The sequence below is a fragment of the Falco peregrinus genome, chromosome 3 (genome assembly GCF_023634155.1).
Source record: "Falco peregrinus isolate bFalPer1 chromosome 3, bFalPer1.pri, whole genome shotgun sequence".
In the NCBI taxonomy this organism is placed as follows: Eukaryota; Metazoa; Chordata; class Aves; order Falconiformes; family Falconidae; genus Falco; species Falco peregrinus.
In genome coordinates, this window is record NC_073723.1 from 76,886,410 (window position 1) to 76,913,928 (window position 27,519).

The window sequence follows — 27,519 nt, forward strand, 5'->3', positions numbered from 1 at the left end:
ACCTTTACTAGCAGAGACTGCTAAAGCACATAAGAAGCAACAATTCTGGAAAATTCCAAGTTCTTATCAACTTGGTCACTGTCACTTAGCAAATTATTTTCTCAAAAGATTTAAGAAAAGTTGTGAACAAGTCACTTCAAAATCATCTGTCACATATTGAAAAATTTTGCTTTCCTACTTGTTTGTGATTGTGGAATATACAGGACAGCACGTTCCTTTTTAAGGATGGCTCTGAGCTTATATGGAAGATATGCAACCAAAAAAAGGGATTCTGCATTCTCTCTTATGAAAGGGAACAAAATTTTGCATTCAGAAAAAGAAACAAAACCTCTTGAAAACCCAAACACACACGCGTGCACATAAAAATCCCACCAACCACACGGTACAAGTCTGGAGATTTTAAGATTGACTTGGATGAAAAGAATCCTTTTCATCTTCTGTCAGATTTGAAGGGGGTTACATTCAGGTTTTATCACCTTAAGTATCACAGGTTTTCCTCTGAAATTTGTGGTTTTCTTGTACTGTGTTCTTTTACACTCATATGAGGCAGTTATCCTAGCATTTATTGCATCAGTTCAGATAGCTGATCTCTTGCAACCCTTCAGTAAAATTTATTTGCACGTGACTGTGCCCTTCTAGATTCTCTTAGTGTAAGGTGCCAGTGGAATTTCATTTAAATTAGGCTGCTGAGTTGTATAAATCACCTGTAAGCCTTATTCTAAAGGCAGGCTGAATCACATCTCCCAGATTCTGAGACATAAGTTTATTCAGTGTTTCTAGACTGAATGCTGATAACCTCTCCCAGGCACATTCTCATTCCTTGCTCAAAAGCTAAAAATTACCTGTTTTTTCACAAAGGATAAGCTTGGTAATAGATAGGAGCAAGGAACTGGCACCTCAAGATATTACAGCCCATTCCAGAAAGGCATTGGCAGCCTCTCAGTGTGTTTGCTGAGCAATATGCTTGTATTTGACATATGAAGAGCAGCTACTTGGAGTTCAGGAGATTGCCACCTTAACTGAAATATCTAGAGAATATATTGTTAAAATCATTCTGTGGTCAGAGTTAGGGGTTAAGGGTTAGGGCTCTGACTTTTATCACATGAGTTGCAATGCTCCTCAAAAGACACCTGCATTGCAAAATGCATGAACAGGCACTTGTAAAAATAGAAAGCTGAATAATAAAAATATGTGGACTTCTTGAAGATGCATTTTTTTGTAATACATCCTCTTTTTCCACTCTCCCTCTCCACTCCACTCATATAAGGTTTCTTTGAAAAAACTCTGTTTGAAGAAGAGTAGAGCAATTGGTGCCTTGTCATTGGTATTCAGAAGACTTACAGAAATAAAATAGATAATACAGGCAAAAGCTTTCACTGAAGTTCGTGGGCTGTGTGTTTACTAAACTTAAAAACATACATGGGTAAGCTGATTTTTAGATGTTCATATTAAGTTTTTCCCCTTTTTTAAACTGGGAGAAGCTTTAAAAATATACGTTTAAAAGATGAAGGAATTATTTTGCTTTAAAATCATGAACAAGATTTGTAAAATACTTCCAAATATATAAAAAAAAAAACTTTGGGTTGCTTTTTCTTTTACTTGTATAAACAAAAAGCAGTACCATGCAAAGGTTTGATATTAGCATGAATAATATCCACAGCATAAACAACTTTTTTTTTTTTAATGCTATGTAAAATTGAGACATTTCAGCTCTACAGCAAAGTCCTCAAATACTCTGCTGTCCCAGCTGCCCATTACATACAGCTCAAGACTTAGCAAGACAAAGGTGCTTTCTCTGTAACTCATAAATTGCTTCTTTCCCATGAGATATCCTAGAACTGTAAACCTGAGTATGGGCAACTCATCTCTCTGCTTGTCTTGCGAGATGTTGTGTAAAAACATGCATAAAAGTTTCTCAATTTCAGTCCACTTAAAAAAAATACCTTTATGCTGTATGATTCAACTAGTAAGATAATTTTATTGCTTTCCTAGCTGAGGTTCTGGTTTGGATGCAACCCTTATCTTATTAGGTTCTTGTCAAAAGAAGCAGTCCAGACTCGGAGATTCCCTTTTCACGTCAGATCTCTCCCTAATGGTTTATTCCAGTAAGGAACACATCACTCAAATGTGGCTTCCTTCTGGAAATGGAGCATGGTATGTTGTAGCTCTTATTTGCTGAGGCAGCAGGTTGATGGTTAAAGTAGTCCTGTGCTCAGTGAAACCATTAGTGAATTGTTACCCATTTATGAGCTTTAACAGAGAATATTTAGAATCTTTTGCCTGTATTTGAACCTGATGTTTTGTCAGGCACTTGGTTTAGTGCCAATAGGACATACTGAATTTCCTGTTTTCCCTTCCATCTTCTTAAACACAATTGGGTTAAAAATAACTTTCAGAAAAAGTTATTTTTACCCAAGCTTGTGATTAGCTTTGTTGCAAGGACTAGCAGTTTTATTGCCACAAGTGAAGGACACCAAATGGCTCTGTGAGAATGCAAATGCATAAGTAAGGAGGGTAAGCACAGGGGACCCTTTAAAACACATGAATTATAAAACTGACTTTCATAAACTTATTTAATTTCGTTTAAGTTTTCTATGCAAAATGATTCATATACAGTTTTTTTTATTTCTTTGCAGGTCTGTAAACAGCCAGTACTGCAGAAAAGTTATAGGTGGGATGGTTTGGAACCCATCTATGAGGCGATCTTTATCTGTTGAGCATCTAGAGACCAAAAGCCTTCCTTCTCGATCACCTCCTGTTACCCCTAACTGGTAAATGCAGTTTCAGCCTTTCCCATACCTTCCAGCCTCCTACCTTCTCTAATTGTGTGTACTCTAGCAGAATAATTATGTAGTGTGTATGTATACATTCAAACATTGTTATTCTGAGAATATGTATGATGACAGGAGATGAGTGGGTGTCACCTCAACTTTAGGAAGGCTTTTGATACTGTCTGCCAAAATACTATACCCAATCTAAGACTACATGTTCTGGAAGGGTGGACAACAAGGTGGTTTTTAAAAAAACAAGATGGTTGGATGACTAGACTTAGAGGGGAGTTGTTTGTGTACTCTACCTGGATAACAAGTGGAATACTGCAGGGGTCTATTCTGGGGCCTGTCCTGCGTAACATCTTTGTGATCTGGAGGAGGCAATGGAGTGCTTGCTCATAAAGTTTGCAGAGGACACCAAACTGGGGGGATGAGTCAATTAGCTTGGGGGCAGGGCTGCTATTGAAAGGAACCTTAATAGTCTGAAGAAAGGGGCCAATAGGAACTGTATGAAATTCAATAAAGACAAATGAAAAGTCCTGTGAAGGAAGAACCAAGTGCAACAGTATTGTCTGTGATGAACTGTCTGGAGAAAGACCTGGTAATCTTCATAGCTCATGTAACAGCTTGCAGCCTATCTGGTGTGCTGTGGCAGCAAAGTCCATAGCAACCTGGCAGTATTAACAGAAGCATGGATGGTAGATCAAGGGAAGTGATTATCCCCGTGTTGCTCGGCATTCATTAGACCTTATTAGAATGCTGCAGCCATTTTTGTGTCCTCTAATACAAAAAAGACACTGACAAACTGGAGCAAGCTCAGCAAAGGTCACCAGCCACCAAGGTATTCAGGAGACTGGACCACTTGCCCTATGAGTAGAGGCTGAGACACCTGCATTTGTTTAGCCTGGAGAAGCAAGCATTTCCCAGATGCCTAATAACAGCCTGGCAATACAGAGGAGGAGGCTAGCTAGAGGATGAGGCCAGGTTCTTCAGTGTTGCAGGATGGGGAGGATGAAGCAACAGGTATATGTTGCAAAAAGACAGGCTTTGTCTGGACATAAAGAAAAACTGTTTCACAAGGACGGTTGATCAGTGGTTGCTTGGAGCAGCTGTGCAGTCTCCATCCTTCAAGTATTTTGAGATCTGACTGGATATTAAGTAGCCTACTCTGACCTCAGCTGACTGTGCTTTGGAGCAGGAGGTTGGACTAGATGATTTCCATAGGTCCCTTCCAACCTGAATTGTCTTATGATTAGAACTTTAACAATATAGGTGGCGTTTTAGAGAGGTGAAAAAAACAAATCAGTTCAGTGTACTGAACCTAGTAGTGTATGATTGCCTAGTATACCATACCAAGTATTTAAAAATTGATTATTTAAAGTGAGACTTGTAGACTTGTCATCAAGATTTTGGAACGTGGATTGCAATAGGATAGAATTTTCACTTTGAATTAATTATTCTGACCTTCCAAATTGTGTTTATGTTCCTTATTTTTAAGGCGGAGTCCTAGACTACGTCATGAAATTCGTAAACCACGACACTCGTCTGTAGATAACCTTACAAATGAGATTAGTTATATTACTGAAACCGAGGATGTTTTTTATACATATAAGGGTTCTCCAACATCAAAGGACAGTGATTCAGAGTTCTCTCAGAACCGTAGTCCACAGAGGAGGTAAGAACTGCTGCAAACAATTCATTGCCTATTTTGACTTTTAAAAAACACCAAAAAAACTAAACAGCTTTAGTATAAAACAATCACCATCCATTATAATATTAGAATGAGTTTAAACAGTTTTGTGTTTGCATAACCTTTATTTTGACAAATTGCTAAACTGCAAATGCCGTGATACAAAATGACAGGTTAAAAACAAACCAACCCTTCAGCCCTAAACGATTATCAGTAGTTGAGTTCTCAGTAAAATTAGAAAAGTTATTAAGGCATGCTTGTTCATATCTGTAATATCCTGAGTCCTAGTAGCTTCTGCTACCCTTTCCTACCTGTTATAACCTTTTTCATTTTTTTGCTGGGGGTGGGGGGTGGGGTGGGGGAGATTTACTGAACTCTTTCAGTGTTCCACATCGTCAGCTCAACGTCATCAGTTGAAAGAGGTACTACATTTAAGTAAACACAAGAATATAACAATGCTAGCAGTCATCCATCTTGTTCTTCTTCAGAGGAACTGTAGATTTCTGCTCTAAAGGCAGCCTCTGCTTTTTGCCTTGAGGCATTTTTGCTGTATCCCTTGAGGACCAACTTTTTTCTCCCTTGCATCAGTATAACCACTTGAAGCACCTGTCTTTTGTGCACTGATTATTTGTTTACTTGTATATTACATTTTCTGTGTGGCTTCACTCTTTTCTTACAGAGGCATTTCTTAACGAGTAACTCCAGATAAACACAGCATTTATTTTACAAATAATGTACAAAGTTATTGATTGTTCAGTCTCAAAAAGAAAACAGAGCTACTTCAAAACTTTCAGCTGGGGAGAATACCATGTATTAAAATGCAGGTTCCTTTGTAATGTTACAAAAGGAAAGTGGTTTCTAGTGATCCTGAGTAACTTTGAAGCAAGATGTATTTTTAGAAGCAGTGTATTATTGGAAGCTGACAGGACTTAACTCTGTGATAGAGTGCAGCTACTAACTGTAGCTTTAAACTCTAGGTTTAAACTGTTTCCTTCAAATTCTAATACAATAATGTTGGCACTGCATTACAGCAGAGAGGTTTCTATGAAAGAAGGGAAAATTAGCATGCTGTATGCATATTTGGAGTTTGTCATTGTGGTGTTTTATATTGTTTTTCTATTTTTCTGACTGAAAGTCAGATGAACCTTAGTAATAGTAGTGCCAGTAATAGCTGTGGTAATAAATGAAAGCAATGCATCTAGATGTTGTCAACAATTGTAGATAGAAAGCCACGTCTTCCCTATGTTTTAACATTTTACAGATTATACACTTGAAGTATTTTCTGAGTAATAATACTGACAGACTATAAGAGGAGATGATGAGGGTAGAAGCTCTGTAGACAGAAAACTGAGTTGCCATGCTGTGTTCTGTGACAGGGGAATTGTCCTGCCAGTTAGTACGTTGTTGGGTTTTTTCTTTATTTTCTTTTTTTTTTTTCTTCCCTGTAGTTTTTTTTTTTTCCTTCCCTTCCTCTTTTGCCAGTCCTATGGCTACTGAGAATGGAGTGGGAAAGCCTGCTTTATTGCTGTTTCTCAGACAGTGAAAATCTCATTTCATTTATTTTCTGAGCACTAAATGACGATGCAGTATCTGAGTAATATCACTCACTGTGGAGAAGATTACTGTTATTACCTCATATAAACCAAATTTTCTATACATCTTATCCGCAACACAATCTTGGTTTCTTGGGTATGTTTATAATATTTGATACTCTGCAGGTAATTAAAAATAATGCCTGCATAGATCTGATTAAATTTGAAGTTTGTCTTTTGGAGAAAGAATGGTAACACATGGAATGAATGATCATTTGTTGTATTGACTGCTAGAATTCTGTGAAATAACATGATCGTTAATACTTTCCTTTTTAACAATTGAGTAACCGTACAAATGAAAAAATTTCTTCTTTACACAGAAGTTGTAAACAGTTTATGTTAGTCCACATTCCAGTTTTTCTCCTTTGATATTCTTAAAGTAATCATTACTTGCCTCACTTGCTGTGTTGAAAGATGTAAAGTAAAATTTAAGTATATATAGGTATTAAAATCTTACCCTGAATGCTTTATGAAAGAGGGAATCTTACCCTGTCAGATACATCTGTTTTATAAGTAAAAAGTTTAACTTGTGTATCTTTGGGATTACACTTGTCCTGGACTTTTGCCACGCTTCAGGAATATTTAGATATTAACTATAAAACACCTTGCAGTGTACTGATAAATCTCTTAAAGCCAACTTACCCACTTTTGCCATCCTGATTTTTAGTAGATTTGAATTGACATTATTGAAACATGTTATGGAAAAAAATAATTTGCAATTTCAGTATCTCTTTTTCATTAGAAGAGAGCCAAGAGTAGCTTCTTATAGTCCTGCTAATATACACTGTCTTTAGAGGGTTCTTTTTTTACTGTCCAGCCTGATTTCTGAAGCTATAAAAACAAAAAAAAAGTGTTAGTTACTGCTAATTATAACTAATAAATAGCTGTGGTATGAAAAAAATCTGAAATATTTTTGGAGTGCTACTAGCAAACAACTGTACAAAGCTGATTTTTAATCACTGAATTCTTATGTCTGGGACCATAAATCTTAATTATAATCATGCATCTGCTTGACTTTTGTAAACTAAATGTGTTCACATCAGTTTCTTTTACTGCATCTGAAGCATAAGACTGCAAGTTGCAGTTAGCACAGGATATGGCTCTTCTCTGTTTTTCAGGCTGCCATCAGCATTTCAGAGGTGAGAGCTAGTTTTCACCTGTTTCATTTCAGCCCTTGGGAAACGTGTTAAGTCTTTTTCATTAAAACTACAAGTGGTTCAAGACAGACCTCCCTTCAATCTGTTCTGTTGTGTTAGAGTGCTTTTTGAGACAAACACATAGGTAAAACTCATGTAACAAGATTTGCAGTGTACCTAATCCTGCCAAGGCATGTTTGGAACCTTGGTAGGTATCAGAACTGTAGAAGCCACTGCTGCTAGCAGAGTACGTACACCTGCGTTTATTTCTCTATACACCTTTTTTTTTTTTTTGTATCCTGACAATACCAAGTATAATTATATTCTTAATAATCGATTTTCTTCCTTGGTGTGGTTACTGACTTAAGGGAATCAATGAAGTTCCATTTTCTTTCTATAAAACAGTACACAACTTAGAAGATAAATTATGTGCTCTTAGTTTCAAGAGCATAAAACAGAGCTATTAACATTTCTTTATCCATTTCTTTAAGTATATTGCATGCTGCTAAATACTTTGAGTATGCTACAAATGAGGGTCAAAAAGATTTTGTCATTTATTACATTGCTTTAAAAAACACACAGTGTTTGTTTTAAAGATGTTTTTTATTAACATTCTACTTTCTAACTGAAATTTATGAGGTATATCACAAGGCTGTGACTTGAATAAAGAATATTAGAAAATAGAGCAAGCCATGCACGTAGGTGAACTACAGAAAGCTGGGGCAAGCTTATGAGTCTTGTGTTTGGTGTCACTAAATTGCCTCTGCTACCCAAATTATTTAAGGTACTTTCACATTCAAGTACAATTTGAGGCTCAGAGATAGTGAAAAGAAGCAATTTTTCTCTCTGATTAGTGTCTGCAGAAAAGATTGGAGCTATCCATTACATATGTATTATAGAGAAAAAAATTGCTCTAATCCCAAATTAACATATATGAAATAGAGCTTTATTCACAGGGTTTTCAATAGGTTTGCTTATCTAAGCCAACTATCTCAAATCACAGCTGCATACAAAACCTGTCATCAAAGACAGTGCTGAAGAGGACTTCAAGAGGACTTTTGTTTAGCCCAGGGCTTCCCAGCCTTTGTGAAGAAAGCATCCCCTGTCAGTTCTTTCTCCTCTTTGTTGCCCTGCTGCTGTGCATCTCATCTGACTGCTACTGCCACTGAAAAATTAACACTAACACAGACACGGAGCCCACACTGAGCCTTCTGAAGTCTCATAGTGCTTTCTGTGTTATACCACACTTTTTTTATGGCTGTGCCTCACCAGTTCAGAACAGGTAATCCAGTCTGTCTTGTGACTATGTGCTGTACTCGCTCTGTCGTTATATTTATCCCATGCCTACGTGCGTATGCACATGATACTACTACTATTTTGGTTTTAAAATTATTTGAAGAATAATATTGTGGTAAAACATACTAATTAGTAAGTGCACTTGTTTAATAACTGTTTTTCACTTAAAATTGGCTTTCCCTAGTCTTGATTTCAGCTTCCCTAAAGATTTTTCTCTTGAAAGATTTGCGTTTTCTTCATTGAAGCACTGCTGCTACTGATTTACTACATATCTTATTTTAAGCAAAGTAGAAAACTTCTCTCTATTCTGTGAGGTTACATATCTTGTCTTCAGATGTCCTTAAACACTGAGATGCACATTAGGGAAGAGTTATGAATATGAAGTTTTATGGCTTTTCTTTAAGATAGAAAATAAGTTATATTATGAGGCTTTATTTCTAAAATCATCTCTGTGGAATAGCTGCTTTAATATGGGTTTTTTTCAAAGTCATGTCATATCAACAGGCTGCCTGGCACCAACCCATCCTGACCGTCTGTTATTCTAATACATTAGCTCCAGGGAGAGGTTGCCTTTGAGATAAATGTTTCCCTTTCAGTGTAACAGATTTAAACCACAGCTGGTTATTTTTAAAGGCAGGCTGGTGGACTTGTGCAAGGAATTACTTTTGGTTGCACTTTTTTTCTTTTTTTAGCATGGTATAGTACCTGAAGATTACCAATGTTGCAGTCTGTCTTGATAAAGGTACCACTACAGTTTCCAAATCTGGAATAAAGAAAGCTTCACTGGTGTAGTGGAGCAAATCATCATCAGTGATTCACCTTTCTGTGACACTAATGAAGTCTGTGTGCTATGTCATTTAAGGGCAAAAGGCTACAGTGAAAATGAAATAGTCATACTGAAATATGTGACATTTTCAAGACCATGTTGGGAAATTCTAAAATATCTTTGATTTAAGCAGTAACCTTCAAATTTAAGTTGGCTTTAACTGGGGCAATAGACTGATTACATTTTGGAATCATGTACTCTGACATGCTTCATCTTGTATCAGATGTTAGGTTTTGTCTTGAAAGACTGCACTGTCCATCCCCAGAGCAAGTTCTGGCTCCTATCATTGGTATCTTTATTAAAAAATAAAATAGTAGTAACTTAATGGTTTTCACACCCAGTAGTTCATGTAGGAGTCTTCACTGATGAGCTGTTACAAGAACAGAAAAAAACCCAAAAACTTGAAAGAAACTAGCTTACCCTTTACCTGCAAATAAATAAGTGAAAATTTAAACTACTAAGCTGAGTTTACTTGTTTTCTTATGTTCAAGTATTTTTGTAAACTAAAAAAATGGTAGATTTAAATGTTTTGATAATATGCATTTTAAACACTTGGTGACCTTAAAATACTAAGGTCCAACGTTTGCCATGAAAACATAAGGACATGTAACCAAGCAGTGTTTAAGGAGCTTTGAACTTTAATTTTCTCTGCGTATTTCTTTCCTGTTTTCTCAAGCATCTTCTGGTGCCTGAGGTGTGATACAGATGTTCACACTTCACAGCGCAATGAGAAATGAAAGTGAATGAATAAATGACAAAAAATGAAAATTGAAAACCAGTGTTTAATGCTTTTAACCTCAGAGAACCCAGCTGTGGGAAGCCACGTGGTTTTCTGCTGGTCACTATGAAGAGGGAAGTGTCCTCCGCTCTTTCCTGTTCATGGATTTAAGGTTTTACTTTGTGGGAAGACCATGCATCGTTGCCAACACCCACACTTGCCCCCTAACTGAATGTTGTCTCATTGAAGTAAGCTGGGATTTCTTTTGGACAGGAAGGTGTTAGATGCAAAGGGTTACTAAAACAAGCAGGTTTCCTTGCAGTTCAGGATAATCTTATTCATGTTACCTGTGCTGGACTGATTTCTACTTTATATGAGGAGCAGAGCTTACTTTTGACGTTTTAAATTCGGGATTAATGGCTTGTGCTTTTTAAAATGCTTTTTATGCTACAGGTGGAATAGTTTGGAGTGTTAATATAGCTGTTGCTTGCCCTCTTAATGCCTTTTTTCATGTTTTTGAATACTTTTCTGAGTGGGAAGGGTACTTGTTAATAAGAATACAAAAAATTAAATATGTATATAAGGTGCTGTCTTAAGGGGTAAAAATAACTGGATTATTGGCTTGGGAAAAATAACCTGATAAATCTGTGTTGGAGGGTCTTGCTACTTGAACTGTAATCAGTTTCTCTTGTTCACTCTAATTAAATGTTCCGTAACCAAACATCTTTGGTTCAGTGGACTGCGTAGGAACAAGTGTTTTGGTAGGTTTTTTAAAGTAGACTCAGTGGCCTGACAGAAAAGATTAGCTGTGAAATTTTCTGTTTAACCAGCAAGATTATTGTAAAACACATTTCTAAGTGATAAGCTATAGTATTAGTCAGTAAGAAAAACTTACTGACAGATGAGGTATATTAGATCTTTTTTAGAGTCATTACACTGGTGTGGGTGAGATAAATCTGGCTGGTTATTCATAGATGTGAGCATATGATGTATGAGAACCGGAAGGCTGTGGGGGTTGAGGAAGAGTCGGTCTCATTTTTGCCTTACTCTACCAAAAGAGGGTCATCAAGAATATGGAGCCAACTCTTCTTGGAGGTGCACAGCAAAAACATGTGAGGCAGTGGACAAAGTTACAGCAAGGGAAATGCTCAGAAGACACTGGGGGGAGGAGGGGGTGGGGAAATCACATCAAGATGTACACATTGACAGAAAGATGGAAGTGTTTCCATCCTTGAAGAGCCTCAGAATGCAAAGTGACAGGGCCCTGAAAACCCTCATCTAACTTTTGATGTTGGCTATTCTTTGGACAAGAGTTTAGTTGATTTCTCAAGATCCATTCCAACCTAAATAACTTTGAGTCTACAATTCATTTTGTTATAAATGCAACGTATTCCCCCATAAGCTTTTCTCTTAAACATGTTTGCAAAGCTATAAACCTCTTTAACTTATATTCTAAAACTATCTTTTGCTGGTGATATAGATGGTATAATGTGTATAGTCTTACAGTTGGAGAGGAAGGAAATGAAATGATGAACTAGTATACAAAAAGGAAATTCACTTGCACTGTGCTATGAATTTCTGGAAGTGCATGTACACTGCTGGTGTAAGTGTGATACATCATCTGGTGAAGGTATTGCACTGAAAATAGATTTCCTGAACGGATGCTGCATTTGTTCAATTCTTTCAACTTACCATTTTGATAGACAATAAACTGTAGGTGCATAGTGAGCTTTGGTGAATGTACTATGGGAACAAATCACTATTTTAACTAAAATTTAATTCCTTTTGTGGACAACATTTTTGAAGTGTAACTGTAGATGAAAGTACCCTTCAGATGTATCCAGCCAAGTCCTAGTAACTAGTTTCTTAGTAGGAAATTGCAAAAGCCATTTTAAACTAAGTTTTTTCCTTAGTTTTTCGTTATATACAGATGCAATCAATTCCTTGTTCTTAAAATCTGCTACATTTCACAAAAGTGCATTGTCCTTGTTTGTGTACTTCAGCCTTTCTCTAGGAGTATGTCCTCCTAATACTGGTCAATGGATCTGACATTTCAATTGGTTTCAAATTAGTATTTTAAGACTACAACTAATAGACTTTTATCAGTTTACTCTGCTTTTCCACTCAGATATACATTAAAATAGTGCACATATATATTTTGCTTACATGTAACCCTTTCTTTTTAAATATGTATCCTTATTAAAATGTACTACACTTTCCTTGCCAGTTCAAGAAACAAGCATTTTGCATCCAGAAAGAATGTCTCAAAGCTGAATTGCGAATCTGTGATAAGGCAAATTTTGCAGCAAGCCAAGCAGTTGCAGAGTATCAGAGTACATGAAACTTCCATGGAAAGTCAGTAAACCTGGAATATGGTCAATAGAGGCAATGCAGAGTAACTGAAAGTATCCTTTTATGGGTGATGGCAGCAGCTTACCAAATGTGAATGTTTGGAATTTGCAGAAAATCACTGAAAAACTTGTGTATACCATGAAGTCCTCAGGTTTTTCTGTAATGGTACTTATAAGTATGCAACACAAAGAATCTACATGGCTGCCTTACAGAGTTATTCAGTTCATAGAAATGCTGCATATTCTGTGTTGCTGTCTAAAAGGCAGCAAAAATGTGGTGTTGCAAATGTCTTCCACTTATTTGGCTTATGAATAATAATAATCCCAGTTTTAATGGTGAGCTCTCAGAAAAGAGGTGATAATGGAAGTGCTGGCATACTCAGTCTCCCTAGCCCTGCAGGTGTTACGATAAAAGAAGCTTTAAGAACTACAAGAACAGCACAAGGGCAAAACCTACAGATGTTTCCTTCAGTTGTTTTGTAAAGGGGGGAGTTCTGCTACTCTGCTATTGTTTCAGTTGTCCCTTTTCTCTCGGGGTTTTACTCTGCTGTATTTTATCATCTTCACTTCTCAGAATAGCAGAATTCCCTGGTAGGGCACACCAAAATGAGGAGGAGGGATCTTTCCTTAAGACCTTGTCCTCATGACAGAAGAGGAGAGTTAGCCTTTTCAGGGCAAAGAGCTTTATAATAAATTCATCAACAGAGCAATCAACAGTGAGTGAAAGATTGAAACGGCAGCATTTTAGATACATTGTGGATTAAGGAACAGAAATTACCTGCAGTTTTAAAGCATTTGCTTGTTAGCTGCACCAATGGAAAGCTTAATCTCCTTGCGAGGAAGGGGTCTCTTTCTTGATGAAAAAGTTGAATGGCTGGTCTGGTGAGTGTTCTCTTTTATTGACTTAAAATATTGTCCTTGTCTTATGTTGTGAAATGAGGAAGAGAGGTTAGTGAAATGTGGAATAATGTATAGCCAGAAAAGATCATCTAGTTTTTCGTGTTTAAGGTACTTTATTGTATTGGTGAGCAATTAAATGCTAAAAATACTATTTAACTGAGTTTCAGAACAAAATTCTACAGCTCTAGCATGCTGAGCTACTGAGGACTTTTGAAGACACGGCTGCTTTTCCCTGATGAATTCTTTTAGGCCTTGAATTTGGTCACTTTCCAGGTCAAGTTTTTGGCTATCTTTCTCCACTTTAGAAGGTTTAGAAGGTTACAGCATGATTCAATACCTGTTTAAGCGCTGATATGTTTCAATTAAAGTGCAATAATCCAACAGATTCAGCAAATACTACTAAGAACTTATATCCCACATTTAAGTCTCAAAATGTATTACTAAGGAGATGAAAAATTTGCTATATTTTATACACAATATTTGAATGGAAGCCCAAGTTGTTTTTTACTGTCTGAAATTACCTCGCTATTGGGAGGAAAGAGAGGAGATAATACATAAAATTAGGGACATTGCATCGATTTGCACCATAGTTCTTTGTGTGTAAGTTTTTGATGAAGACTTTTGAAAGGATTAATTTAGGGTGCCTTGAATTCCACACAGTTTAGTAATAAGAGTGGTAGCTCTGCTGTGGCAAAACATAGAAAAGATATAGGGTTTCATTGTTCTTTGCCTCACAAGGAAATCAATTAGCTTAAATGAAAATAAAGTCAATGTTTCTTTATTTTTAGCATGACTTCCTAAGGAAATAAAGCTTATGTCATTGCACTGCCTGTCTGCCTCTATATTCCCACTTAAGAACATTTGGACAATTGCAGTCAAATCTAATGTAGGAGTCAAGTTTTCAGAGGCAAATTTTTCTACAAGATTAGCGAAAGTTGGTGACTAGGCATAAAAAAAAAAATCCTGTAAACTGACATCTTCCTCTCACTGAGCAATTACAGCATGAGTTCAATGATTGTCTGTTCCATTTAGATGTGGGCTGGTCAGGCAGCAAGTGAGTGCGCATTCTCAAAGGGTCTGCTGGGCACTGCTGGCATTTAGGGGGGAAAAAATACCATGGGGCTTGCATACAAGGAGAACCAGAGGTATTTGTGGGAGAGTGGGGGTAGATGTCAGTGGAATCAGAAGGGAGGCATGACTGCGATGAAAAAGAAAATGCTTGGTTCTTTAAAAAAAAGGTAAAATACACACAACCCAAACCTCCACAAATTCCTATGGAATCAAGCTCACCATCTCTGCCTCTCAATGAAGAGTTTCTTCATATTGTAGAATACATAGAAGGAAACTTAACTAGGCTGATACTGCTGCTATTTTTACTGTAGTTTTGATGAAATATAGTACGTAGTTCTTAGTAGTGGGGGTTTTAGAGATCAATAATTAAAAAATTTAACCCTATACTGTGAATTGCCTCCTATAACGTGATGATTCAACAACTCTGCATTCAAACCAAACTACTTCATGTTTGTATTTGTCTAGCATGGACTTTTATCACTCCGGGTTTTTTGGTCATTACTTAATTAAATTTGTAAAGCTAGCCCATCTGCCATAAACTTACCAAAAAGTGCTTGCAAAGCAAAGTAACTTTTACTTTCAAATTTATCTTCATATCACAGCTGTTGTTTTAATTGATGTAATGTAGTTTAACTCACTGTTCCAGGTGATTTCTGACAAAGCTGACTGAATGCCTTGGAAAATGCCATGTACTGCAAATTTTGATTTCTTTTCTGTATTAGCTTGTCCTCATCTGTGTAACCACTTCAGCTTTATCTATGCTTTGTCTTAAAGTTCTCTGTCAACATCTGTTCTGCTTTCAGATTATGAGAATGTGTGAGAAACTCCATGCTTCTGAAGCTGCCTATGCTCATTTCTTGTTACCTATACATAAAGATTTTGCCACATTTGACTTTTTGCAAAATACCGTCAGTGATGTCTGTAGTTACTGTGGTCCAATCTAAAACTTTGTTAAATGATGTAGCATGTCTTGCTAACAAGAGCTGCTCTGGAATTTTTCTTGGAGTGTTTCATAAATTCCGTAATTGTCCGATTTATACTTTCAGCATAGGATTAAGTATTCTTTAATTTACTGTGAGCACACCTTTTGGCTTTTATGCAGGCATTTATTTTTTTTTTTTTTTTATTAGAGTTTAGGTCTTGTTTTCCTGAAGATTTAACTTATATTCTTTTACTGTTTTGTTTTGGTTTCCTTTTTTTATTTTTTATTTAAACAGGTCATCTGAACAAGAATCACCAAAGTGAGTTTTCTTTAAACTTTCTACTGTAGAATCTCTAGCTCTAAGATAAAAGTACATAACTTGAACTGATTTTTCAAAGTAGTGATCTTGTATGGTTAAAGGACATAAATAAATGTATAAACCAATGAAGATAGTAAAGATTTGTGGGGAAAAAAAATAGTTTTTGCATCAGTCCTAATAAACCCCTAATCACTGTTTAACAAGAAAGTTGGTTAAAAACTGTTGTAAAAGTTTAAAGATGCAATAATCCACTGGTAATTTTACGTGGTAGCTTTATATAGTGCCAGAGGGCATTAACTGAAATATTTTTTCATATTTTTCTGGCATTGGGTTGGTTTTTTGTTCTACACTGAAAAAACATTATGATCTGTATTCTCAATTTGTAAGTGAAACGTTTGGAGTTTTTTAAATTACTGTATTCTGAAAAACTTATTAGGGTGTTTTTACATGTACAGTGTTCCTCCTTGCTTATCATGAAAAGTCCTGGAAGCTATCAAATAAAAGCACAATTGTGATGGTATAATTCCTTCAAGTGTCGTTATAGTTCACTACTTCAAAGTATTTTGAAATTATTGAGAGCACCAAGTGGATAAGATCTGGCAAACACTGAAAATATATTTTCTGTAATAACTGAAAATTCTGCAAATGCTCCACAAAACCCTTAGTTCCCATTGCCAAGTACACATAGTATAACTGAACATGGGAAATATTATGGCAAGAATACATTTGCTTGATGGCACCTTTCAAATGTTTACATTTGTTGCAGTCAGATTTCCATAAGCTGCGAAATAAGTGTGTTATTAAAGTTTGCTGCAGTGTGAGTCCTGTATGTTAAAAGCCTAAGCTACGTCCCTCTGTAGTGCAGTATTATTTCCTTACTGACAGCTAGCAGTGGCTGCTGGAAATAGTTAAAAAAAGCTCACATATACAGTTAGATTAGTATCAGAGCAGAAACAAATGTTTGATTTTACGAATTTTAATGCCAGGGTTTAATTGCATATACTTGTGCTACTTTAACCCTGTGAGAAGTTAATGTTGCTTTTAGGGATAAACTGCAATAAACAAGTAACGGCACGTGTACTTCAAGGATCAAATATCCTTCACTGCAGCGCTGGCTCGTCAGCAGCAGTGCAGAGTGTTCTTGCAAAACGTACTGCCACTGAGCATGGCGATCTGTTGTGTGAGCAAGAGGTCTGTCTGCAGAGGGGTAGTACAGGGAGCCGGGACTCCGTTTTTGCCATACACAGCGCTGTATGTTAGTGATAGAAAACTGTCTGAGCTGTACCTGAGCTTTCCCCAGGACAGCAAATTTCATGAAGTATTATATAGTATTTATAAAGATGGAACAGTTAGTTTGTCCGGTATCTGTGAGTTTGGCCCAATTAAAGAAGGGGTTTAGTTGTATTAGAGGTCTGCATTTCATCCTTTTCATAAGAGGCCATGTAGCTAAATGAATGTTTGAAAGGTCCTGGGGCACCACCAGGCCATTTGGCCCATTCTAAGATTTGAGGTATTTAATTACTGACTTTTGTTATGCTTGAATTTTAAGGTCCTTGAATCACTAGGCCAGACCTACATCCCAGTTTAATTCTGGGTCCTTCTACGTGGTTATAACTAACTCAATAAGCTCCCCTGGGGTTCAGCTCTCCTCACGTTACTGTGATTTCCTGTGCCACTGCAATAGCACCTTTCACTACTAACATGGAAATACTTTGCTAAAATGTTTTTGCTACTTCAGTTTTGTTTTGTCCATTCTTCTCGACGCCCAGATCAATGATCAGTTTAGATCATACACCAGTCCTGTTATCCTGTACCTCTACGAGTGGTGTTAAATCTAAGTATAAAGTTGGCTTGCTCCTTTAACTGGGCGGTACATTTGTATGTTGTACTAGTTAACTTAAAAATCTAGATAATGATACCCTTGTAATGTTTGTCCTTTTTAAATGAAGGAATGTATTGGGAAACAGTCCAATGCGGAATTCTGTGACCCACATCTCACCTAAAGCCTTGGCTCAGTCTCCCAATGGAGTTGGTAACATTTCTGGCCCTTACCCATTGGAAGGGGTGGATAAACAGTTCTTAGAAACATATGACAACGTTACAAGGAGTAGCTCAACAGAAGATTCCAACCAGTACTACTGTGATAAGGTATGTTCAATTGTGTGCTTTTAAAGTCAAAACTAGTATTGAATGTAGCTTTGAACTGTAGATTAAGAATGCACAAAATTTGTGGTTATATTTCAGGATGAGAATATTTTATGCAGCAATAAGAATAAATCTTGTCTTACTACAAACTTGTCCAAGGTTGTATACCACAGTATGATAGGCAAGCCTGCGAACTGCATTGATTTCCATAGTCCAGGCTTCCAGGAGCATCTGCAGGGGAAGTTCCTAGTGGAATGGGAATCTTTGTTTGATTAAATCTTATTTCCTCCATGGGAAAAAGCATGTAACTCAGGTTGCTATATGGCTTCATAGTAGGCACAGTTCTGCTTTATCTTGGGCATCTCTTCTTCAGGATGGTTGAACATCCTTTGAATTCTGTGCTGACTAGAGAGCAGCTGCTCCTTGCTAGTGTTATGGTAGTGGATCATTCCTCCCCTTTCTCCAGACTGTTCCAGCAGGGCGCTGAACAGCTTCCTAACCTGCCTGTCCAGTAGCTGCTGCAAACTTCTAATCCTTCTGGCTTGTGGATTTCTTGCGTAAGATACCAATGCAACCATTTACAGGAGAAAAATTGGGGAAAAAGTAGTCACTTCATAGTCCTTAGAGTAGAATTGATTCAAACGTGTTGCACCTAACACTTTTTCCTTTTAAGTCACCTTTAGTAAAGAGAACACTTTGAAAATTTTAATAGGAGCTATAAACTGAGAAAGCTGAGAGTAACAGGACAGAGCAAGCAGAGTATCTATTTACTGTTATGTATGTTGCCATTTTTACAATTTAAAAGATTACTATCATGAGTATGTTCTGTGACTTTAGCTTCTTCCTATTTTAAAGATGGATTTACATAGATTATTCTTGTTAAGCACATCTAAATTTGGATGCACTATTTTCTAATTTGCTGATATTTTTTAAAAAATTAGAAAAGTTTTGGGTTTTTTTCCTGTGTATTGCAGAATGATCTAATTGAGGGAGATTTACTTCTGGTGCGTATCATACCAGATGAAGATGGGAAGTTTGGATTTAATCTAAAGGTAAAACAGCAATTTTGTAGTTATTGTTATATGCTTTATAGAGATACTATGCTTTGAGGTTATGATTATTTTTCATTTTTAATGCAGTGCTTTGGAGAAAGCAGTGTATTCTACAGGAATTTTTTATGGACCAAGATTTTTTAAAAAGTGGCAGCCTAATCCTTAAATGCTAAAGCAACTTTTACAGAAATAAGTCTCTACTAGTTCTCCGGTGTTTTGTTGCATATACTATGGGCATGGCAGATTTCCAAAGCAGACTGCCAGTTTGGCTGCTTGAATGGCAACTTGGAAGCCTAATGTAATGCATCAACTTTTAGAAGATCGGACCTCTGTATTATAAAACAAGTTAAATAGTTTATGCTATCCAATTAGATATATCCATCAAAAGATCATATTGGAAGGCTGAAAATTAATTTGTGAAGAAAACTGAAATTACTGTTGATAATTGACTGTTGTGAATTTTTTACGTTCTCTCACTGAAATTCCATTTAAGGAGATAGAGTAATGTGTAACCATAATATCAAGATTGGGGCAAAGTCTTGTCTTTTCTTTCACCTTGGGCATTTATTGGTGGGGCAGTCATAGAACATCACATAAAGAGAATAAGGGAGTACAGTTGTCTGGAACCTGATCCTTTGCAGGTTCGATCGCAACATCTAAGAACGCTGTCCACCTTGCAAGTTCCAGTGTTGAATAGTCTTGTTTGAAGGGTAGGGTTAAAATAAATGCTGCATTTGTTCTGTTGATTGCTTATTAAAATATATGGCCAAGCAAAGATGCTGGGTCTAGTTTACTGGAATGTGGTAGATCTAAAGACACTGCACACACACAGACACACCCATTTACTGATGAAAATTCAGTCTTACCAACCCCGCCTATAATGACAAAGCATCAAGTTTATATAAAAACAAAAACAAGTGATTACTTGTATGAAATGCTGCTATTGGTTAATGACATATTTTATGATTGTTATTTATTTGACATTCCTCTAGGGTGGTGTAGATCAGAAAATGCCATTAGTGGTATCAAGAATAACTCCAGGATCACCTGTAAGTAAATTCTTAAGCCTTCTAATCCCTTCCTTTATTACTTCCACCACCACTCAGAGGTCCATACGTGTAGGAATCTGGACATGCTTAACCAGTATGAGAGAGAAGCTGAGCTGTTCTCTTTAGACCAGCACTTTCTTAAACCACAGATGAAAAGATCTGGAAGTGTTAACCAAACAAGATACAGTAGAAAGTATGTTTGTTTCCCCCATCATCTCAAAAAGTGCATCTTCAGCTGGAAAATGTTTGATGAGGGCCAAGAGCCATGATTGAAAATATAGAACAGTGTTCATTAAAGTAAGTAGTCTAGGCCCCTGCAGCCTAGAAAAAAGAACTACTTTAAGGGAGATATAGTAGGGATGTAGATGTAGTATCATTGTGAGCAGGGAATTCCAGCAGAACTACTACAGGCTACCAGATTAAGTCACTTAAAGTCAGGTTCTTCATGCTTAACAAAGTAGTTCTTCATGCATAAGATAGCAGACCTGTGAAACTCCTTGATAAAGGATACTATTAAAATAGTTTTGTGGGTGGTCAGGAGAGGACAAGTACCTGGGGGAAAAACCTACTGACATTTACTGAATAGAGAAACCACTGTAGGCTGAGGAATTCCTCAGAGCTAAAAATATTTATAGGATGGGAGAGTACTTGGCAGGGGAGAGGGGGTGCAGAATATGTTTGCTCTGTTCTTATTTTGCCATAGATTTTTGCTTATGGAAATACTTATGGACTAGGTAAAGCGTTCATCAGAATCAGTACAGCCACTGCATTCTTCTGTTGAATTGTAAAATAATAGTAACATAATATCTTGTTAACTTTTTTCTAAATAATTAGTACATAAATTTGTGAGGACATTGTTAACTCAAATTTTATTCATTCACCTTATTCCAAAGTGTATTTCCCAATTCTCATAGAATAATTTCAGTGCAAACTTGATAAGATATATTTTATATCCTAAAAATCTGATGTATTCTGCATCTTGTAGACTTTTGAAATTTGATAAGCTGTCACAGGGCTGATACCTGTTTTGTGATGTAAATCAAGATAAAAGGTTGTTTAAGAAGGGGTGGGTTTTTTTGTTACATTTTTGATTTGTGGCTTGGCTTATGCAGTGCATAGGATGCCTTTATGAACTACAATTATTTGAATAAAAGAGTAGCAGGTAATTATAATTCTAAGCTTAAATCCACAAAGTGAGAATAAAACAGCCCTTAAAACATTTCATGGACAACGTAGCAAACTTCTTAAGAGTGATTTGAGATACTGACATTAATGTAGGGCAAACATGTTCATTCCACAGTCAGAGAATGAAAGATGCTTCTCCAGAGGCAACAATTTCTTTTGGCAGATTCAGGTTGTCTTCTGGAAAGTGTTGATCTGTTTGTTTTTTTTCTCTTGGATTGGAAAAGGACTGGACTTCTAACTTCATGTAAGTGTCTCCAGTTAAGTGGCACATGCATAGATGCAAGTGACCAATTAGCTCTCTAGCCTAGTAAGCAAGTTATCAAGTGTCAGGGAATAAATTGGAAACCGTTCTCCAATACAATATACTTAACAGCAGTATTATAGATACCGTGTCGCTTTACAGCAAGAGGAAAAACATATTCTTACTTTTAGAGCATAGTAGTATTAATGTTGATTATATTGTTTTCCATAAACTAAATTTCACCTGTTCTTGACTGTTTAATGAAATGTAGCTGATATTTGAAAGTTGAAGTTAAGCAGTCTATGGAATGCATTTTTACATTATTTTAGCTCAGTGATGCCTTTCCTTCATTGTATTTGCTAGTGTTTAACATGCTCTAGATTCACTCATTACCTTGTAAATTGTCCTAAGGGATGTTGTTTGGTAATATTATTAGCTAAGGTTATTTCTCAGATTTGTAGGTCACTTTCTCCCAGTTTCCTACAAAAAAAAATAATCTGTATTTTTTGTGAAGGAGGGGAAACAAATCTGCTCACCAAACTAAGGCATTATTTTTCCCTTTCACGTCCTAAAGTTCTTTTAAAAATCCTCCTCCAATACAGCACCAGTCTAGTATGTTGGGAAGACTGTAGGATAGAGTAGCCAAAATTGTAATAGAGCATTGTATCTAAAGAACAACCATTTATTGTGTCTGGTTTGTTTTGTTGTTTTGGGTTTGGTTTTTTATTCAACTAATGTCATATACTGATTTTTTTTTTTCCCACAAACTGTATTAATGTCCTAAGGTGGTAAAGAAGTCATTATGGTTTTATTTAATAGAGCTTCTAAATGAAAAATAGTATGCACCATTCTTGAAGCAATAACAAGCGATTAGCATAAAATGAAACATTGGGTGTGTCAGTAAGACAGGAAGCCTTTGGCATAATTAATTGTCTGGAAAATCTAGTATCTGAAAAAATCTACAAATTATGCTTACATAGAAGGAATTAATTCTCCTTCAAGATATATTTTATATAGTCAGATGATTCAAGTAAGATAGCTGAGGCATTAGCATGTCACGTGATTAACAAAGTTTCTTTGAGCAAAGATATTAGTCTCCTTCTGTAATAAAGAATAATAGCCAGCAGCAAGCCAAGAAATCGAAATTATAGACAAATATAGGATATCAGAAACCATTCTCTCCATGTTATTGTTGGCTACTTGACTCTCTGAAACTGACCTGATATGGTCTTCATATCACTTATCTTTTCAAATAATTGTATTTTAGGGAGAGTAATTTATATCTCAAACAATAATATTTCAAAGTGTTTAAATCATTCATAGTTGCATTCTTCAATCTTGCCTTTCTAAATTGGACAAAATGTGGCAAGGGAGTTTGGGGGGAGCTGTGAATACCTAGTTAAATCAGTGTTGAACACCATGGCTCTTCCTAATCCCCATTCTTTTTCTGTTTACATTTGTCTTTTTTTTAATTAATCATAGTCAATATTCCCCGTCCTTTATTATTTTATTTCCTTATTTCTTTGGAAAAAGTTGGGGGAAACTATTCCTTTTGTAAATTTTTAAGCAGATTTTTTGCTTAGGATTCTTCTTCCTCTTACGTGCATCTTTCTTTTCTCTCTAGTCTTTCTTTTATCTGTTTTTTGGCACTCCTACATGTCATAAATTTTCTTTCCTTTTACTTTATTCTCTGACACAAGTGGCTCCCAATTTTTCTTCTTCGTAGTGTTGCCTCTTTTTAGTCTGCGTTTTCTTCTTGTTGGTTCTTTCATTATCACTTCTCCTTTCCATCTCTTCCTGTTTTTTACTTGGTGATAGAGTACGCCACTGATAAATTTACTTTTAGAGCCATCAGTGCAAGGCGTAACCGGTTCTAATTAGAATTCTTGTTCACATTTTTGGAGTCGATGATATTTTTTTTGATAGGACTAATAACATTGGATGAACAAAGTTCAGAGAACCTGTGCAGGCATTAAGGAAATACAAGGAACAAGTATGAATAGACAATAACAGTGAAGATTGAAATCTCATTCATAAAACAAATTAAATGGAGTGTGTATATAACTGTATCACTCTTGTGTAGCTGAGTACTTCCTAGACAAAATAAAAATTAGGATAGCAATGAAAATAGAATTGTTACGCTACTCGACACTCAAAGGTTGTAGAGGATCCTGCATATTCATATTGCAGAATCACAGAAGGAAAGGTTGGAAGGGACCTGGAGGTCGTCTTGTCTAGCCCCCTCTACTTGAGCCACCTAGAGTGCGCAGGTGCCCAGGGCCATGTCCAGATGGCTTTTGAGTACTCCAGAGTGGGACACTCCACAACATCTCTGGGCAGGTACCCGCTCAAGTGCTTAGTAACCCTCACAGTTAAAAAAGAGTTTCTTGATGTTCAGATGGAGCCTCCTATGTTTCAGTTTGTGCCCATTGCCTCTTGTCCTGTCACTGGGCACTACTGAAGAGAGCCTGGCTCCATCTTCTCAGGACCTTCCCATCAGGTATATATACACATTGACAAGATCCCCCTAAGCCTTCTCCGCTAGGTTAAACATTCCCAGCTGTCTTAGCCTTCCCTCCTACGAGAGATGATCTAGTCCCTTAATCATCTTCATAGCAGCAGCATCATATTCTGGCCATAGCTTTAATTGCTTTGCACTGGACTTAGAGCTAAGCATTCTGGGAAGTGTGACAGAAAAGCCAAACAAACCCTAGATTTCAGCACTTGGTCTGAATTGCTGTATCCAAGGTAAGACATAATGTAAGTTTTCATTTGATATGGGGAAAACCTTGTTTTAGTGTTCTCTGTAGCACAGGTAGCAAAAGAATTTTCATCAAAATTTTTTCACAGGGTACTTGAGCATCATGGGTTAGTGTACTTATCTGCATCTTCTTGTTAAAACTTTCAGCAAATGAAGTGAGGAAGAATGTTCTCCATTTGTAGATATCACTTGGTACTCACCAAACAAGAATCTGATAAATACCAAAAATATGAAATGTGTAGGGATTTCTTTAAATTTTAAAAAGTGCATGCCTGGGGAATGTCATATTTCTTAAATTACATTCATCAAAATCACATTTGGACAATCTCAGTATTCACTGCATAAAAACTGAAGCATGTTATCTTATGTGTCCAAAACACTTTTTGCAGAAATTAATTTGCAAATGGCTATAACCAGTGGTTGTCCAGGCTTGGAGTCTGAAGTGTAGATCTTCAAGAATTTAATGAATAAAATGAATTTAATATCCTGATGTTTTCCTGCTTACATGACTGGATACAATGACATTAATGTGTTTCTTTGGTCTTGAAACAGGCTGATAAATGCATTCCAAAACTGAATGAAGGTGATCAGATAGTATTAATTAATGGCAGAGATATCTCAGAGCACACACATGACCAGGTGGTCATGTTCATAAAAGCCAGCAGAGAATCTCACACGCGAGAGCTTGCACTTTTGGTCAGGCGGAAAGGTAATTGGGCTAATTTTATTAACTTTTAATGTTTTTGAGACTGTTTCTCTTATGCTAAGGTATACCATCTTCTGTTTACGTAAATATGTTCTCAGTGCACTGGGAATGGGTCTGTGCTAAAAAGTAGATCTCTCTGCATTTGAATTAGTAGTACAGATAGTTTTAACTATGTGGATTCTTAACCCTGCAACAAAGAATCTATTAAATTAGAATTTCTTCCTATTTTATAAGTCTAAAAATCTATGAGAACAAATAGTCCCTTGCAAAATTTGAGGGATTTTGTGGGGGTTTTGTGCTTTTGGGCTTTTTTTTTTGTTTGGTTTCTTGTTTTTTTGTTGTTTTTGTTTCTAGGTTTTTTTGTAAATGTAGCATAATTTCAGAAATCCCCAGTTGTCGATTTGAAAATACCCACAGGCTGTTCCCCTGCACGATTTTCCAATGCAACAAGTCAAGCTGCCTCTTTTTATTTTTTCTTATCCATTCTTACAATAGATATTTTCTGACAGTACTGAGCTTGACCTGTGCTGGTTTCTTGCTAAACTGCTGCCAGCAAACAGGAGACAGTCTCTGAAATGTGCAGGGTCTTAAGCCTGTCTATTTAAGATATGGAGAACCCATCTAGCTTGGTTTTGCTTGCTCCATATTTAAACACATGCAGATCCCAAGAGCTTTCAGATGATGTGAAACTCTAGTTTATTATTCACTTTCCTTAAGAGCTATGGTAAGCCCTTAACACACATGATTATGGAAGGGCTTTGCACAGAGTTCCTAATTCCATTAAAACTTAAACATTTGAAAGGAAACAGGAGGGAATAAAACTAATTGATATGGACTTCTGTAGCATTTACTTTCTTTACAGTTTCTGGTGTTACCAGGAAGACAGGTGGGCTCTTGGTCTTGTTTTTCCTGAACAGTCCTACTCCTATTATTACAGGCCTTTCCACTGGCTCTATGCAGTCATTAGTCTTCCCTTAAGTTTTGTAGTCCCCTTCCTACTTGCAGATGAGAGAAGTCTGCCGTTAGCTTAAGATAGCCTGTGGCCCCGTGCCAGTCATTTGTATAGGCATGAGTATGAACAGCTCCCCATTCTCTGGTTTGGCAGGTATGAGTAACATTGCAGAGAATAACCACAGGTGGCCACATTTGGTGATATAATAGCTTTTGTCAAGACAGAACTGCTGTGTAGATTAATTCGTTAGTGTTTGTCATGTTCTGAAACATGCTAGCAAAGAATGTCATAAAAAAACCTGCCAAATCAATTTTTTTTTGTAGTTTATTAAGTTAGTTCCTTCAGTAGTAGCATAAGAAACTGCAAAAGACAATTCAGGTGCTATTGTAATGGCAAAAGAGTACAATGTAAGTATGTACATTAATTTTGTTGTTGGGGGACCACTTTAAGCTTCTTATAGGGATATTCCATTAACTATGCTGTACACTTTTTTTTTAGGCAAAACATACTTGTTTTTTACTATGCTGTATGTTGTGATTAATTAGTTTATTCAGCAGTTCATTCTGTAAGACAAGGTTGCAGCAAAAACCTCTTTGTGCTTGGAAGTCAAGTTCTTCACCTTCATAGATAGGCACTTTGAGGAGTTTTGTTTTCTGAAAGGTCATAAGGACATTTTACTCTTAGTCATATAGTACATAGAGAAATGCAGTTAAATGTATTGCTGTTTGTTTTCCTGAGGCCTTGTCTTTGCTAACTTTGTTCTTGCAAGCTGGTAAATTTTAATGTGTTGCAAGGACATTAATGCTGTATGTAACAGATTTTTATTTTCAATACATCTTTCAGTAGTTAAACAGTTTGTGGAGCCTAAATCAGAAGATGAAGTTGATTCCCACAATCTCCCAGAATCTCTTCTTCCTACCTGTTCTGAATATGGTGATGATACACTGGAGGACTCTATGGAGCAGCTAAGAAGAGGGCTGGAAAGTGGGACTGTCCTTATTCAGTTTGAGGTAGGTAATACTCAACTCTAAAACACTCTAAAATATAGGCTAGTAGCTGTGATCTGCAAGTGATGTAAGCTTAATTAATTGGAAATCTCATTTCTCCCATTCATTCTTATTTCAAGAGAGCAAGAATATGATTTGCCCACCCATTTTACCCTTCACTGTTTAGAATAGGGAAGAATGAGTAGTTACCAGTCTTGCATAAATCTTCATCTGCTGATTAAAAATGTGTTTTAATTAGCATGTTTCTAGATCAAGTACCCAATGCTTACTAAATTAGTGGGTTTTTTCTTAATTATTTTATTGAGTACCATAGTGGGGTTTTGACAGAGGTCAGTCTTGTACTTTGTTTCTTTTTCCATGCCACTCGGTGACATTTCCGAAACATCTTTTATACCTTAAATTAAGGTTTCAAGTTCTCATGTGTTGCCTTCTTTCATGGAATAACAGGAGCAACTTGACCATTCCTTGTCGTCTTCTCTTGGAGGTTGATATGAAAGTGTTGGAATGTTAATTTCCATTTGAGGGACATTTGTAGTGTCCAGTTCTGTGGTGTTTCCCCCTGGCTATCTAAAACAATGATGGTTACTTCTTGGGTAGATTACTTCGGGGGTGAGATTCTCCTGTATGTACGATGAGACTTATAAAACTGCTATATAGATTAATGAATTAATGTTTGTCATGTTCTTTAACGTGTTAGCAAGGAATGTCATAGAAAACTGACTAATAGAATGTTTGTATAATTTATTAAATTAGTTCCTTCAATGTCAGCGTAAAAAATTCAAAAGATAATTTAGCTGCTTCTGTAATGGTAAGGGAATACAGCGTATGT

General features: G+C 36.5%; 1 protein-coding gene across 4 annotated transcripts in view; it reads left to right on the plus strand.

Moving 5' to 3' along the window:
* PTPN3 (protein tyrosine phosphatase non-receptor type 3) overlaps positions 1-27,519 on the plus strand; it is a 132,709-nt gene that overhangs the window by 79,277 nt on the left and 25,913 nt on the right. For all 4 annotated transcript variants that reach the window (XM_055799765.1, XM_055799766.1, XM_027794457.2 and 1 more), the window contains 8 exons: positions 2,637-2,771; positions 4,270-4,446; positions 15,569-15,592; positions 17,542-17,740; positions 18,712-18,789; positions 19,782-19,838; positions 24,578-24,734; positions 26,527-26,693. In XM_055799765.1, coding sequence (XP_055655740.1) covers positions 2,637-2,771; positions 4,270-4,446; positions 15,569-15,592; positions 17,542-17,740; positions 18,712-18,789; positions 19,782-19,838; positions 24,578-24,734; positions 26,527-26,693 — 994 coding nt within the window. The remainder of the gene's footprint in view (positions 1-2,636; positions 2,772-4,269; positions 4,447-15,568; positions 15,593-17,541; positions 17,741-18,711; positions 18,790-19,781; positions 19,839-24,577; positions 24,735-26,526; positions 26,694-27,519) is intronic.